At 42.2% G+C, this 17,384-nt stretch overlaps 1 protein-coding gene across 1 annotated transcript in view; it reads right to left on the reverse strand.

Moving 5' to 3' along the window:
- The window catches only part of SHLD1 (shieldin complex subunit 1), a 49,104-nt gene continuing 31,720 nt past the window's right edge, over positions 1–17,384 (reverse strand). The window contains exon 3 of the mRNA XM_054061113.1: positions 1–2,192. Within this exon, the coding sequence (XP_053917088.1) occupies positions 1,672–2,192 (521 nt within the window). The 3' untranslated portion in view covers positions 1–1,671. The remainder of the gene's footprint in view (positions 2,193–17,384) is intronic.

Raw genomic sequence — 17,384 nt, forward strand, 5'->3', positions numbered from 1 at the left:
ATTTTTTCCACAAAGTTTATTTGACTTGCAAGCCCCTCCCCCCCCAGCAAACTGTGAAACAAAGCAAAATCTACCTTTAAGCAGCACGCCTGGCAACCCTGGTAAGGACTACCACCAAACTATCTTCTCCCACCCAAGTGCCTGATGCATCCTTCAAGAACAGAACTTTTGTAAGAAAAACTACTGTCAGTAAAGCAGAGCTTTAATGATTGACCACCTGTCCAGAAAGGGATCAGAAGCCCTGTTTGCTCCTGGTTGACCACTTCAAAGTGCTCCCACATGCTGAGCAGAGGGGCCTAAATTGCAGCCTCGCCCAACAGCAGCACCCTTCCCACCAGACAGAGGGAGCCCAGTCACAGGGCAAGCCATAGTCACCACAACTCAAGCTGGTCAACCGTTCTCCCTGCCACCAGTGGTGACCTTGCCAACTAAAACCAGAGCAGGAAAGTGCTGGATGTTAAGAGCAGCAGAGCTTGTTAGAAGAAGCAAAGCTTTACTGTAGCCAACCAATGCCAGATGATCTCTACTGTAAAGCAACCACCTCCATAGTTCAGGCATCTCATAGAATATTTTCCCTCATCCATCATAACATCAGGAAAGTAATCACAAGGTCTTGTGCAGTACCAACAAAGATAACAGAGTGAGCACAAGCAATGAGCATTGGCTTCCTCTCCGTAAAAGCTCTGTGCTCAGACTCCATGGTAGCAGAAATCACCAGGGGCTAATACATAGGAAGAGAGCTGGAAAATGCTGGAGAAAGCAGCATTGTCCCTACAGAATCAACAAAGCAAACCACAGGTTTGGGCGTGCCAAGGTGTGAGCTCTGCTTTTTTTTTTTTTTTCTTTCCTGCATGTTACAGCAGGCAGCTACCAGGGCAGCTGGCACCAACTCTGCAGCTTCCTTACAGACACCTCTACAGAGCTCTTACTCATTAATCTATTTCATGTCGCTCTTAACACATCTAATACAAATAGGAAAATACCCCAGTCTGCTCAGCTGGTGCATCTGAAGTGTTAGAAACATCAGTAAGGTGATAAAGGTTTCCTGTCTTTTTCATCCTCCCTTTTAAAAAAATAACCTGCTCAGAAGCTGTATTTTTTCTCTCTCTCATGCACACACACTTTTTTCTAATGAAAAAGCTCACCCGCATTGCAATCATGATTTGTGGGATCATGTCTGTAGGCAAACACACAGAGCTATCAGGCAACCCCATGGAGGCACAGGGGTTACAGTATCGAGTCAGGTACAGAACAGAATCTCAAGTTCCCTCCCTAGGTCTGGGCATACCCTGCCAAGCTGGTTCAATCAGTCTGTTACAGTCAACGGCACTTGGATATCAATGCCTACGCTGGGGCTGAATTTGAGGTGAGCCACTGTTCAGCTGGGGTAAGGATGCAGGTCAACTTAAAAGGCTGGTATGTAGAATCATAGTGTTTGCTGTCCCAGCAACAGACACTGTATCACCCATCCTGATTAGTCAATACATCCTAAGCAGTTACATGGGGATCACAGATGCTCCTTATGCAGTGCTGCCCTGCAGAGACTAAGCTGGCAAAATCTGCTGCAGATGAACCCATCCATGGATTATGGGGTATTGAAGGTGGTGCTAAGCAGAACAGTGTCTTGCCAAGAAACCAAGCACCAACGACAGAAACAAACCAGTATCTCGCTCACTTCTTATGTGGCACATCAAAGCTATATTCTGTCCGTGTTTGTTTCAAGAGGAATTTCAGGACATCATCTGAGAGTCCGGGTATTCTCTTTCGTACTTGCAAGACATCTTCTCCCTCAGCTGGCTTTGAAAAACAAGCAGTAGTGGGGTGGTTTGGAAATATCTTACACCCATCTCTGTTTAAGACCACCTGGGCCATTTGCAGGCAACGCGACACATATTTTGTTCCATCCTGGTTTGCTAGCTCTGAAATCTTCTGTGACAGACATTGTGATGCAGCCTCATAGGTGGGATCCATTCTGTCTGGTTGTTTTTTGCAATACATTTTGTAGAAGCCATCAAGAGATTTCCTGACCCTGGTATCTTCCGCACTATCATGTTCATACATCCATGAGAGAGCAGTATCATTAGGTTCAGTGGGTGCAGACAGCCCTCCTTTTGCATAACATATCACGTTTGCTTTCTCAGAGCCGCCTGCAGAAATGCTCACGGGAACTGCAGAGTGTAGATTGTTCTCTCCTGCAAGCACAAGATCAATGAAACTCATTAATCAACAGGTCATCCCTGTGGCAAAATATGTCCCTGCTCAGTGCAGTCTGGCAAACAGGCTCTGTGCAGGAATGAGCTAAGCACCGATTTAGACTTGCCTGGACTGCCAGAGGGGCTTGCTGCATAGATTCACACAAGATCAGCTGTATTTGAGGATCTCATAGTTTTCCCAGCCACACCCTACTGGAGTGATTGAACCTACTTGGTAGTATGCATCTACTAACTCCTCTCAGTCACACTTCCAAAGAGGTGGAAATTGGGATCTGCTGCTGCTGGAGACAACCGCCAACTCACAGGAAAGTCTAGATTGCAGCTGAAGCAGCGCTGCCTGTTTCCTTTTTCTCCCTTTGCCCCCAGGTCTAATTCATTGCTTTCCATTGTTTCAATTTTACTCCTACAGTGCAGTCTTGCACTCCAATGTGCAATTTTACTCCAATGTGCAGTCTTGTCCTCCAGCTTTCAGCCAGATCTAGAGACACCAAACTGTTACAGTGACTGCATGGAATCTGGGAATGGGGACTGCAAATGGGAACCGTGTGCTTCCCCATGAAGTCCCACTTTTGTGGCCCAGCTGCACTAAACACTATTCCCACATCCTGCAGGGATTTTTATGGATAAAAATGTATGTAAAGGCCAAAGACTTATTCTTGCCTAGCTTTTCTCCTCCTTCCTTGCTGACCCACATCTCTGGATAACAGTCAGAGCTATGGTTCTCTTCTGCTCCAATACAATCAAGGGGGAAGCCAAGGGGGATACTTTGTGCTTGCACATAATTAATACAGCATTAGCACAGACTCTTGGCAATGACATGGCCAGGATGATCAGGAAGCCACACAGAGCTTCTGGCATGAAGAACCTCCATAAAAAAAGACCTTGAATTGGGCTCTGGTAGACAGAGAGTGCTTCTAACTGCAATCTCATTTCCGAGTCTGCTGCTCCAGCCTGTTTGCCAAGCACCTGAGTCATGAACAAGAAAACCTTCCACGGCTCAGCCAGAGGTTGCACAGCCGTCATCTGCAAGTTACATAAGCAGGACGCATAGAGTCAGAAAACAGCTTGGTCTTTTCCAGTTCTGTAAAATATGAAGCAGAGTGCTGTCCTTCATTTTGGTAAGAGATCAGGTTCAAAGGAAATCTCAGCGTGGTGGCAGAAGGCTGCTCTTTCCCTCCCAGTACACAGAGAGCTATCAGCCCCTTCCTGAATGGTCAGAGATTCATTAAAATGAAATGAAGATATCTGTGCAGCCATACTGCACATTGCCTCTCTCCTCCTCCCCCTACTTTTTATCTTTGATCTTTTCCAGTTTCACTCCATCTCCAATTCTGCAATTTTAAATCAAACTTTTCATCCTCTTGCAACGTGTCATTTCCAATGCAATACAAACTAAAGCTTAGTAGCCTTCTCTTAACATTGCCATCAGAGTAGCAGATCTGAGCTAATCAAAGAGAAGAGGTCCACTTTGCCTGGATAATCCCTCAGCCTCGGTGCCCATGTTAAGTAAGGACTGAAGCCTTATGCCTCTCTGATAGTCCAATCCAGCTGTGCTCAGATTCCCGTGGCAGTTACATGCCCCTGTGCCAGGCTGGCCTCTTGCTACTTCTTAAGCACAGCTCAGCCATTTTTTGCGAAAGAGCAGTAGCTGCCTCCACCTACAAGTCTCAGCCCTACATGACCCAGGAAGACCAAAATCCTGTTTGTTTCATGGTGTCAGGGGAGACCTTTGCAATGCTGTTCTGCCCTTCTTCTGTGATTATAAGTGAGCATGACTTATAAAGGTAGACATCCTTTGTTGAAGCTCAATCCATACAATCTACCAAAGAAAAGACTGGTTAGTAGGGGTGTACTTTGGAGTTTAATTAGTCATAAAGTACTCAATTATATTATTAGGAGAACAGTTTTCTTTCATTTACGTATTGAAATCCAGGTATCTCTCTTTTTCAACAGTAGGCCCTACCCTCTTAGTGGATTACTTTTCCAGCAAAGCATTCTTAAAGGAAGACATGCAAAGTTAGATGCAGAATTCCCAGACACAGTCTAGATCCCATGAAGCTGCACAGTTCCTGAGCTTTCCTGACAATTCCTCGGTACTTTCTTATATTATGGACCATGACTGATTTTTGCAAACATGCTCAACCCTTTTCCTCCCTAAAAGTGATCAGCTCAGGCAGAGGTCCTTCCACAACACCCCCCTAAAGAGCTGATACCGCTGTTCTAATGCACAAATCTCATGGACGATTTACAAACTACAGGGCACAAGCCCAGTCACTGGATGCCTGAAGGGTCTAGAAAGAGCTTCTCAGTTGGGGCACACCTACAGCACACAAGTGTGACATGTCAACCAGCAAACACACTGCTAAAGGCAAAGGCAGCACTAAACTAATCAATCTGTTTCTCTCTCTGTGCCCCTTCCCCCACCTTCCCAAGAAAGCTGGGAGTCCTGATTACACGCAGCAGCATTGCATCAAAGCTTACACCTCCCTGGCCAGCTCTCAGCAGCAAGAAAAATGTAGTTTTGCAAACCCTTTATCCTTCCCAAGGCAAACTTAACAACACATCTGTTGGCCTGACCCAACACCTACAGAAGTCAATGCAAAGATGAGCAGGGCTGAAAACTCACACTCTATTTACTTGAAAATGGAGTTTCATCACCAGAGATTCTGGTTCAAATTATTTTTAGCTATTTTCACTCATTTATACTACCAAATTTATGTTAAAGGTGAAAAAAAAAAAAACCCAAACAAAAATAAAGCCCCCCAAAACTGGAACAGGTCATTACTCATGTCTTGATTTCATCCTCACATGATGGATAATCATCAGTGAGAAAGTAGATTATTTCATCTGTGCCCCCACTCCACACTAATTGAAGTTCAGCATGTGTAGCTTATTAGTAAAAGACCCAGAGGCTGATAAAAGGATATTCTTTGTGTTTATAAACCTGCCGATGAAAATTTAAAGTCTCCATCTGGCACAAGCACATAACCCTACCACCTGAAGCACACAACAAAATCCTGCTTTGGACCTGGGCCACTTTCAGTGATGCAACAACTCTGCAATATTATTATTTGCACTTCTACAAAAGCAGCTCACGTAGTGGTTTGAGTCTCCGTATAACTGTGTTCAAGCACATACAGTCAGAGTGTTAAATAAGACACCCCTCAAACAGCAGAGCTCCTACACTGATGGCTTTCTGGGGAATGAAATCCTTCCCAATTCATGTGCTTCACTAGAGCTGGTGTTGCTGTGATCTCTGTCTCTGTCCCTTGCAGGGGCTTAGCTGGACGCCAGCAGCTGCTAATTCTCTAGTTACAACACTTGTAGCTGGATTTGTCCAAGCCTTCTGCCCTCCTGCCCTCTCTCACACCACCTGACTGCCTGCCAGGAGCCCTGCGTGTAGGATGTGTGGTGCCCTTCCTGCCCAGTCCACAAAGGCCACTCCTGTTATGAGGGTCTGCGAGATTTACATTGTAGATCTGAGGATGGAAGAGCTAAACCACAGTGTTTTGTCATCAAAAGTTCTGTGAAAGGAAAATTACATCACTTGGTTTTGAGCACGAATAATCTTCCCTGGGGCTTAGGAATGACTCATGCCAGGCACAGATGGAGCTGTAGTAAAACCCACCAAAATGCCAGTCCCATACCACCCTAGAGCTGCTAAGGTACGTCCAGGTGTCTCCCACTACTGGAGCAGCCATGTCCAACAAGGCCAGCGATCCCCATCTCTAAATAGTTCAAGCCCTTGGCACCTTCCAGCCCTTTGACTGATCCCATACTGTGCATAACTTGGAGCAAGGGCTGAATTTCTCTGGGTGGCTCTATTGGGCCTCTCTAGACAAGGACCAAGAAAACTATGAGACTGAGAAAAGCTAATATTTTTTTTTAAGAGAACTAAATTAATCTGGGGACACACAAATTGCCTTTATGTTCACAGCAGTGACTGAAGTTCAACCAGATGTTGGTTAGATGATGCTACAGCGCATCCCTACATTGTAAAGTCAATTATAGGACTGTTAGCCAAAGTATCGCAGAGTGACAGATTATTTAGGTACTCAACTCTGAGATGGTGTACTGAGAAAATGCGTGTCTGCTTCCTCCTACAGCCATCCTGCTGGCTGTGAAGTCCTGAAGAGACCATTGGGATCAGCTTGTCTGAACAAATGTCCCTTAATAAAGATTACCAGAGAACTGAGCAACACACCACGGAAAGGAAAAGCAAAGGAAACGAGAGAGATAGATGAGAGAAAAACTCTTTCTTTGGGTGAGACTATCCCAAAGGTCATCAATGCTTTTACTCCCCTCTCTGGGAGTAAATGGGGCTGAGCATAACTGAATACACCAGCCACAGACTTGCATCTCAGAGCATAACATACTGCCATAACAGAGGCAACACCATGATTTTATGCCAAATTCAAGACCTGCAAAAGACCACAGTGTGCCTCTCGGCACACCGTAGTTAATTGATGCTCCCAAACTTTTCCTCAGAAAGGAAGACAGAAGGTTCTCCTCTGTTGGCCACAAAACCAGCCACTTATTGTGCTGGACACCCCACTTGCCCTGGACACTGCCACCTGCACCTCAGCATGCTCTCTCTTTCTACCCATAATAAGTCTTCTCCCCGCTGTGACTCGTTAAACAAGTTATCACATTCTCAACACCCACAGGCAATGATGAGTCATACAAGAAGGACAAAAGCTACCAGCTGTTTTGGTTGACGGTATCCATTAAAAAGGGGCCATTCAGTTCTCACAGATTGTACTGTTTCTCTTTTCCCATCAACCTGCCAGGATGTACATAGGGTGAAAGCAATCATCCACAAATAAGAAAGGGTGTCTAATTTTGTGGTTCCCATTAAGTGACAAGACAAGTGAACACAGATACCATGCCTGAGGGTTACAACAGCCCTCTCACTACTCCTGGAAAATCCCTTCTTGCCTCTCCACTAGACATGTCCATATGGCATGGGAAAGCTCAAGCAGAGGCGACACTACTTGGGCTTTAGCAGAGCTCCCAACTCACAACAAATTTGTGCCAGGCCACAGCATTTAAGGGATGCATCTATCTTCATGGGAAGTGAGAACGGGTCACCTGTCACAGCAGAACTCCCTACGTGCCCATGGACCTTATAATCACACTTGTTGAGACAGCTAATGCAGAGAAAATTATATTTATTTTCTTTCCACCTGGCTGATTTCCAGTGGGAGTGTGAATATCATCATGGTAATGCAATTCCGTTCTGTCTTGGGAAGAAAGAAGAAATTTAAGGAGAATTGAGCAGGAGCTCATTATACCCCAGTCTCACACGGCACCTTAGCCCGCCAATAATCACATACCAGAGTGCTCAGGCACTGCAAAGTTAGACGTTATGGGACCAAATTCTATTGCCCTTACAGGCATTAATAAAATTTCCATTGATTGCAACAGTTAAAAACCCATGTGTGAACTGTTGATTACACCCCTTTACATGAACTGGAATATATTTGCATTGTATGATTTCCATTACTAACATTTAAATTGGAATAGCACGAGAAAAAACAAGTATCAAAAGAACAAGTATCATCGTGCTAGGTGCAGTACAAACACCTATCACACTGAGTAAATGACAGATCCTAAAGCCTTTCTTGTACAGTATTGAAGTATTATGGTAGTCTACAATTTCTCTGCACACATCTCTGCTCAGCAGAAAACAGCTGTTTTCTTCTTGTAGTGATGTTTGGAAAACCTTCCTCCAATTAAAGCAAAGCCAAAATGGAGTTTTCAATGACCTTATTATTCAAAAAGACTTGTAACTGGAGAAAATTTGATCCTTGTGGGTATTTAAATTGCGAACGGAAAGTTAAAATAACAATCTAATAAGCCTTGCTACTTTGCTGTCTCCCTGATGACACACAAACCAGCCTTCTTGCGCCATAATATGCAGTACACTATAACTAGCTGTATTCTTCACCCACCAGCCCACGGGAGAGGCACATGTTGCTGTGTGTGATTGCCGAGAAGCCTGCTGGGAGCTGTGCAAATGCTGGCTGCTCTGTTAGGAGACCTGGAGGATATGAGTGTGGGAGGGTGAGCGAAAGGCAGCAAGAAGAGAAGGAAGAGCCTAGAGGAATTAGGGGTATGGAATAGAAAAGGGAGGCAGTGATGGAGGAATAGCACTGGAATAGCCCAGTACTGAATATTGCTTCCTTCTTCTACCTGCTGCACATTTGCAGTGTGAAAAGTTGTGGGGGCTTTAATTTCTGTGCAATAAGACATAAGCAGTTTCTCAAGGGAAGGATAAACTCTTCCCTTTCTGTCTAACTCCCTTAGGAATTTGAAACTGCAGAAAAATAAAGAGCATGGCAAATGGTAAAGTGCTTTTGAAACACAATAAGTAGGCATAGCACATCCCCCTAGACACTCTTCCAAATGTCACACTTGATATTAAGCTCTGTCTTGCTCTGAGAGCTCACAGCTGATGCCTCTGTGCCATACTTACAGGACAGCTGGAATACTCAGCCAAATGAAATCTTTCAGAGACCGCACTAGTTAAACATGCTTGATTTAATAGACCACACAGCAAGTCAGACACAGTATGAATTCCTACAAATTAACACTCTTCATTTGCTGAAAGCCAAGAGATAGGCACCACAGTCATCTCACTAGCGGTCTCACTAGCGGGTTCCTAAGCAACCAGGCCCCATGGTCCAGGGCAACATGTATGGGCAGAAGCAGCAGCACCATAATAAATACCATCACTTATGGCTGTGCCCCAGGGGCCTGTCAATGATATATCCTCAGCCAGGCCTCTGAGCAATGGAGGCTGGATGTGAATGCGTGTGAACAGCTGCTGAAAATGCAACAGCACACAGGAACATTGCAAAGATCCCAGGTATCTCTGAAGAGATGGGCAGCAACATAACTGGGATGCACAAGATCGTATGCTTAAAAGGCAAGTTCCTGCCTTGGAGTTCACCACCATTCTAAAAATGGAAAGAGCAAAGTTAACTCTTCAAACAGGTATATTTAGAGTGGTTTAATTTACATGATTCTGTAGGCAGTATAAAAAACCTAAAGCATCCCATCTGTCCCAAATTACGATTTTAAAAAAGGTTCTTAAGATCTAAGGTTAAAGACTCTACTATCAAGAGCAACTTTTCTCTGGAAACACAACTAATATAAAATCCTGTTTATGTAGCTGAAAACACTAACTATCAATTGAAGTTATTATCTGGCAGATGAGGGCATCAAGAGGCTTTATTAGACTGCAACTGTCTGCTGCTTTCCTATTACACACACAGCCTTGGGAACTGACAGACAGACTCACCTTGTCTATGTTAACATTAAAAGCACCAGTTTCAAAAAGAAACTCTGACAAGGCTTCTTAAGGTAATTGCTCAGCTTCCAATTCAGCATTAGGAGAACATAGGGAAGCAACTGCAAGAATAGCACTGTGTACATTCACGCACACAGACACAGCAGTGCTGCGCTAGACCAGCCTCTCCTTAGCCACAGCAAAATATTCCAATAGGCTTTCAATCTTTGACAGTCAGGATCTGACAAGCAAAGTCTCTGCCTTCTCTGTGAGCGAAAGTGAAAAACATTCTCTCAAGTCCCTTACTCAACAGGACCACAGCACCACTCTGCCCACGGGGAAGATTTGCACCATTTGAGTCAGGTTTTACCCCTTTACTCCTGTAAGCAGGCAGAAGTCTCCTTTCAAAAATATGAATTTTTCCTTCTTTTAATCAGTAACCTGCAGAGTTGGGTTTTTTTTTTAAATACATGGAAGGCTCTAATTTTAGCTCCAGAGCATATTTGTCTTTAGGTTCATTCTATTTCAGAATAAAGCAAAAGTCTGGCATTTGAAACCAGAGAGAAACAATTCTGATTACCCAATTTTCACTGCTTAAAATTTGTAAGAATTTTATGAAGGAAAACTGGGCTTTGTGTACCTGAAGGAGCTTTCTCACTTTATTGACATTGCACATTGCTAAAGCAAATGGGAGTTATTTCCCTTTATATTTTTTTCCTGCCTAAAAATTATAAATTCTAGTCTTCCCTATTCTCGTTTTCCAGCTGGCACTACAGAGTCCGGTCTTCATGAACTGTTAGCTTTCTGGCATTAGAAGAATTTCCCAAAGAACTCTAATTAACTGAGAGGGAAGGTATTTTTATTCAGCCCCCAGGGTTCAGTTATGAGTTAGTTAACTCCAGAATTGGCAAAAAGATTTGCTATGCCTATCCCTTCAGCTAAAAGCTGAGAAAGTCCCTGAGGAACCTGAGTCATCCAAGGAGACATCTCACAGAGACAAGGAGGGACTGATGAAAGACAACATTTTTTATCGTTCTAAGGTAAAAGACCAACAGGAAAAAAAGCCTTCCTGTTTCTGGCAAGACTCACAAAGGAAAGATACTGTACTCTTAGACATTCTGCAGATGGTGCCACGCATAACTGATGAAGCTGTGAGCTGAAATTAAAAGAGGACTTGAACATCTATTTGGATGACAATTAGTGGTCATAGACAAGTTTAGCAATAAAAAATCTGGAAAAGTTATTAAATCCCATTCTTCCAAGCTTTAACAAATCCTCTGCTAGAGGCAAGAATAGGGCCAAAACTGGCAGCACACCGTAGACGCCCGTTTTGGAGGGTAAGGATAAAATAAAGAGGGGGAAACTACCACTTGTTCTGAAATACTCAGTAATGGCCACTGCAATGCCAGAAAGCAACTCTAGATTACTTGTATTACTAAGAAAACATCACCATATTTATAAGTATCGAAAAGAAAACAAAACCCAAAGCAATATATACCTTCTGGATACATTAAATATCTTGTCCTTCATTCAGTTACGCATTTTCAGCACTCAAGAGGACCAACAATCCTCAGCTGATGCCTTGGACACAAATAGGAATAAGCAGACATAGAATCACAGGAGATCAATAGATCAAGTTTCAAAATCAGTTTACAAAAATTTTACCTTCTGCATCTCCCAGAGTGATAGGCATGACAGTTTGCCTGGAAAACAAGTATCTGATGCTATTCATACAGCTAAAAAGGAAGGAAGAGCCTGTCATGATGCTATTTCTTTAATGAGAAGAATATAAAATTTAGTAAAAGATTTGCCATATTTACAGATTGTAGCTGGGAAAGGAGAAGCAGAGGGCTTGCCATTATAGCACCTGAAAGTCCAATTCATTACAATGTTAGTACCCACAAATACACATACAGTTTATGTCGCAGAGATTCACGTGCATATCAGCTCCGCTTCCAACCGGCTACACACAGATGTAGATGCAAATGATATGACAATCATAGGCAGAAAGGCAGTTTATAGACCAAGAAAATACTGCAAAGCAAGATATTTTTTTAAGATTCCTTCTTGAATTGCAGGTCAAATTATACTGCTTATGAACGTTTTTGAGAGCTGTGGAGTTATAACCTAAAATACTATCATTAATGATTTTCATGGGAGGCCCTGCTCTTGGAGGCCCGAATCCTGATATGGAATTGATGCCAGGGTACCACAGGGCATCTACTGTGAAGCAGCTGCTGTGGGGAAAAGAAAAAGCTCTAAGAACTGTGGAGGTTGAAAACTGAGTTAAATGAGGCAGATGAAGGTGAGGGCTGACTTAAATGTAACTTCCTCTGAATTCTTTACTCCCTTCAGCCTGCACACTTGTACATCTCTCAGTCAAATGCATCTGTGTGAGTCTCTTCAACTTTCTACCATCTTACTGTTTAGGCTCAGATCCCAAATCAGTGGACTGATTTCCAGAAGTGCTGAATACATGGATGTTCTCACCAAGTTTAAAAGAAGCCATAGAGATTTGAGCTTTTCCAAAAGAATACGGGGACATCTAACCTTTAACATTACTAATTCTTTAGCAGCAGATCACCACACATTGTACATGAGAAAAACAAGAGAGGTACTTTTTGGTTTTCAGGTTTAAGGTCTTGATGTTTCAATTTGTCTAAGGCCAAAAGCATTAGTGAGAATACTATAAGAAATGCTTACAGATGGGACTGATTTTCTCTAGATGTGATAGAAACAGCTGAACATGTGCAGTCTGTCCCTCTTCAGATCAAAGCTCTTTACCTCCAGTCAAGATTGATCTTTCACTAAGAACAACAGAGGAACACTTGCAGAAGCGGTTCCCTGAATTTGGTTGCAATAAAATGCTTTTAAAACGAAGCTTCTTGTCTGTGTCATGCTCCTGAAAATATGCTGCATGTCAGACAAGCACAAAAAGGCTTGTGCTTCTTTTAGAAGCAGGAGTAGTAAAAAAACCCAAAGAAATAATCTTAAAAAGCACAGACAAATAGAAGGCACAATGGTAAAGAGATCTACCGACACTGGTGAAGATTTGAATGTAGAGTGAGACATTTTCCCAGCCTCCCTGCAGGCCTGAGGAGTCTCTGCACATTGAACTGTCTGGGCAGAGCCCAGAGAGCCTTGGCACAGAAAGATGAGCCTCCATCCTCTTCCCAGCCCCACCATGTGGGACGTGGAAACACAGCTCGGCTCTGTTTTTCTGGATTGCCAGAGGAAGCCTGTGCATCAATCAGATATTGATCAAAAAATGATAAAACAGACTCAAAAATAAGAATAGAAGCAAGATACCAATCTCCATCTATCAGCTTTCCACAGGCTAATAAATGAAACATCCTCATATTGAAGACAGCAGCAAGTCAGATATATCAGTCATCAAGGAAATTTTCAAGACACAGAAAATGCAATTTCAAGAGAATACAATGAAAAGCAAGCAAGATATAAAAGTTTAATAACTGGGAGATGTTTGTTCACCCCTAGGGTGTGGCATCTTGGTTTGCCATTTTAAAAGTATATTGAATAAAAATTTGAGCTATTTAGTTTCGCTGCACTATTATTTGAAATCAAGTAATGAGTAGAAAGTTTATTGAACTAGAGTGACAGGCACATTTGTAGACCATTCACAAATGCTGGAAGCCGAAGAACCAGGAGGACTTTTTCTTAATTATCTACATGCTGGTTTGGGAATCACTGAAAATCTCCTTCATTGGAACTAGCTTCACAGAAAATGAGGTTTTGAGCAGAAGTGTTCTGTCATTTAATCAGTCAGCTTTCTGCAGGAATTGCTGTGTTGCTAATACACCTGAAAACTGAAATGGTTATCACATAAGAATTGCATCGGAAGTGCCCATTAAGGGCACTCACTTGCCAGACTTTTCTTGGATGGAGTCATGACTGTGGGACTCCATATGCCTCTGAATGGACTTAAACAACCTGAAGGGCAGAAGGGAGAATGTCCTTAAAAAGGAGTATGATTTTAAAAGCTAAAAAGGAGGAAAATCACTGAGCAAGCAACTAGAGCAGTCTCCATCCCTATTTCCCCACTTTGTCCCCTTAGCAAGTCACAAGAAAGGCTTGACAATACAGGCATTTCCCTGCTATAATTCAGCTTTGCACTCTAAGGCCAAACAGTACAAAGTTTCAGTGATTCCACATTTCTTTGCATCCTTTTAGCTGGCTGCATGGCCGATTAGTCCTGCTTTTAAAGAACATTTCTTAGTCATGAGCAGATGTACTCAAATCTCTCAGTTCTGCCCCAAACCAAACATGTCATTTGTGTTACAAGTGAACACAACTCAGGGTAAACTAGGAAGGTCAGTAAGAGCCCAAATCCTGTTTAAAAACCAAACAAAATAAAACTCCATGTTGCCATCCCACATTATTATCCATAGCAAGTCCCCACTGGCATGGCTCTGCTGAGAGGCTGCGCAGACAGCAGGCAAGAGCCTGCTGCTGTCTGTGAACCATTTGCTTGGACGGTTTTTCAGTAACACCTTCAACTACTGACGAACTGTGGTTAGTGATAGTTACTGCAACCACGTAACATTTGTTCACCACGCTTTTATGACAGGCATGTTTTTAAGCCACACAAGAGATATTAACATCTTGCATTATCATATGTAGCTTGAAAACACCTTGTGACGTTCACAAGGACAGAAAAATTAATTAATTCCTGCAAAATAAGGCAAATAAAAGGACAGACAAGGCAGAGCAAGTTGGGGCAATTCAAATGTTTCTTTATTAAAGGAACATTTTTCACCTACCCTAGGCCATGAGATTGCCTGTCTGAAAATCTCTGCTTCATTCAGAAATAATCACAGAAGTAGCAAGGTAGGGAACAAAATGTAAGACTCCTTTTAAAAAACAGAAGAGTTAGGGCTTGCTGCAAGGATCTAAGAACACTGTAATGTGTGGTTTTGATAATCCATCTGATGTTTGTATGTGTAAATATTTGCACCATTTACAAACAGTAAACAAGAACAGTCCAACTATTTTTCAAGGTGATGTGACAGCGTTTGTATGACTTTCAGCAGAGCAGTGAGATGAGTTATGGTCATGTTTGGTTTGAATTTGCTCTCTGAATACGGGCTAGAGAGTCTACACAAGCAGACACACAGATACTAGAAAACACCAGTAAGTTCAGAATTTGTAGCTTATTATCAGACTCAAAATTCTTTCAAATGTTAAGCACCCTGTAACTTGGGCGCTCAGCAATCCCCATTGCTCTTTGCTGATCTGAATGAGAGCACAGGTCTCCTCACATCTGCTCTCCTCTCCAAAACAATATCAGAAGGGAAAAAAAGACAAGAAATAAAAATAATTAAAATAAACATAAGTAAAGCTGAACAAACAGGCAATCAACAGATAAAAGAGAGTGGTTTTGAGTCCAGGCAACCAGGAGCTGCAGCACAGGTGCTAAATGCATGAAAATTATGTTCCGAAAAGTGACATACAAACTAAAATCAACCCAGTTCTCTGGGCATGCAACCAGCTTTCCACACTGGGAATCCCCAGTCAGATGGGTTTAGAGGTGTCCTTGGACTAGTTATGGGGATTCTTTAACAAACAACAAATCCCTTCAGTACAGTGGCCTTGCTCAAAGTTGGGGTTGTTTTGATTCTGTTCTCAACCAGTGCAGATACCTCAGCATCTTGCTTTTGGATACATCTTTTAAAGAGCAGGCGGAAGGGCAGCATGCCTGTTAATATTGTTGTTGCTGTTAGGAAAGGCTTTCTGGCCCATGTGAAAGAATAATCTCAAAAGAGAACATGTTTTGGAATGAGCCTACACTGAAACTGAAGACAGAGGTGTATATAAATTGAACCCCATCAGGGTACTATTCAGTTATTTTTAGTACTCTGGGACCCAGTTAACCAGGCAAGGTGAAAAAGCCACTACAAAGTGGAAAGTCTCACTGAAACATGGGGAAAAATAGTTACAGAAGTCTGAAAACTTGGCTTACTTAGCAAAATAGCTCCAAATCCATGGGCCCTGCAAATTGTTCAGGGAGTATCTGGGAGCAGGTATATCTTCCAGACCCACATGCATACCACTGGACCACTTCTCAATGACGGAGAAAGGAAGGTTAGCACCACCTAAAAATTTGGCATGATAGGGCTGTGCAAATTCTGCTGGACCATTTCAGATTTTCCTACTTGCAGTCAAATTATAATGTAGCTAAAATTAACACAAAAAAAGTGAAGATAATTTTGATCAAACTGTGAAATTCATTTCAGCAATGGAAATAGCTGCCAACTTCGGCTATCAAATCTCATTGCCAGAGAGGCATTCAAACAATGAAAGTTCTCACATATTTTAGAGTAACATTTCCACTTCTTTTAAAAACGTCAATGAATTAATGACAGGTCATCACTGATTAGCATCCCTGGCAAACATTAATACAAACATAATTAATAATAGTAATCATATTAATACAGCTGTTTACCTACTCACAGGAAAAGGCAAATGTTTAATATAATGAATGCATTAATATTGGACATTTTTATGCAATGATAAATTGGATATGAATTATATGTGTCTGATACAAAACAAATCTGTAACAGTGAAGGTAGATTCAATTTTTAAAATAAAATGGTAAGATTATCACAATTCAATTTCTTCTATCTAGGCTGGACACATTCCTGACAGCTGTGTTCTACTTCAAGCTAAAGTCTCTTGAGATCAGTGGGTGTAGTGGGATCTGACAGTCCAGATAATTTAGCTGATCATACATTCTGGTAATTTTCTTTAACTCCTAATATTTATGATCAACTTAGGAATTTTTTTAAAGGCCTAAAGAAAACATAATTCAAACAGATTGGATTCTGTGATTGTAGTAAATACATCTGTTTTATTTATAAATGAAGCAGGGATTCGGAAACAAAGACTATACTGAACATTTTCAGCTCACGGTTTGGGATTGGTATTCAAAGGCTACTTAATAAGGTTTTTTTAGATCAAATGTGGACAACATTAGGATGTATGCAGTTAACTTTTATTCCACTACCTGACAACTACCTTTTATTCCACTACCTTTTATGACAACCTGCCTCCTTATCTCTTTAACTTTCCCCAAAGCCTCAGCAAGCTCACAAGGGAAGACACCTCTGCAGAGTGTATTGACACATGCCTCCTAAAGGTGGTATATCTACAGATGTAAGAACATAACAGAAAATGCTCATATCCAATAATAGTATCATAGTATCATAGCATCATAGCATAGTTAGGGTTGGAAGGGACCTTAAAGATCATCTAATTCCAACCCCCCTGCCATGGACAGGGACATCCCACTGGATCAGGCTGCCCAAGGCCTCATCCAACCTGGCCTTGAACACCTCCAGGGATGGGGCAGCCACAACTTCCCTGGGCGACCTGTGCCAGTGTCTCACCATTCTCATAGTGAAGAAATACTTCCTAACGTCCAGTCTAAATCTGCCCCTCTCCAGTTTATACCCATTCCCCCTCGTCCTATCACCACAAGCCTTTACGAATAGCCCCTTTCCAGCTTTCCTGAAGGCCCCCTTCAGGTACTGGACGGTCGCTATGAGATCTCCTCTGAGCCTTCTCTTCTCCAGTCTGAACAAGCCCAACTCTCTCAGCCTGTGACTAATGACTTGATTGACTCAAATCTCAGCCTAATGACTTGGACTTGAACATTATTGAATTTATTTGCTCATTATTATTGAACCTAGAAATTAGGTATGTAAGTGCAATTCCTATGAATTAATTTAAACCAGGAGCTGTTAGAAAATAAAATTGACATTCAGAAGATCCTTAGCTCTGAAGTTTTAAAACCTCTACAATAATAGCACTGGAGTCCTTAACTTCCTCCACTCTACAAACAAATCCACTTTCCACTT

Source organism: Cuculus canorus, chromosome 3, assembly GCF_017976375.1.
Source record: "Cuculus canorus isolate bCucCan1 chromosome 3, bCucCan1.pri, whole genome shotgun sequence".
Classification (NCBI taxonomy): Eukaryota; Metazoa; Chordata; class Aves; order Cuculiformes; family Cuculidae; genus Cuculus; species Cuculus canorus.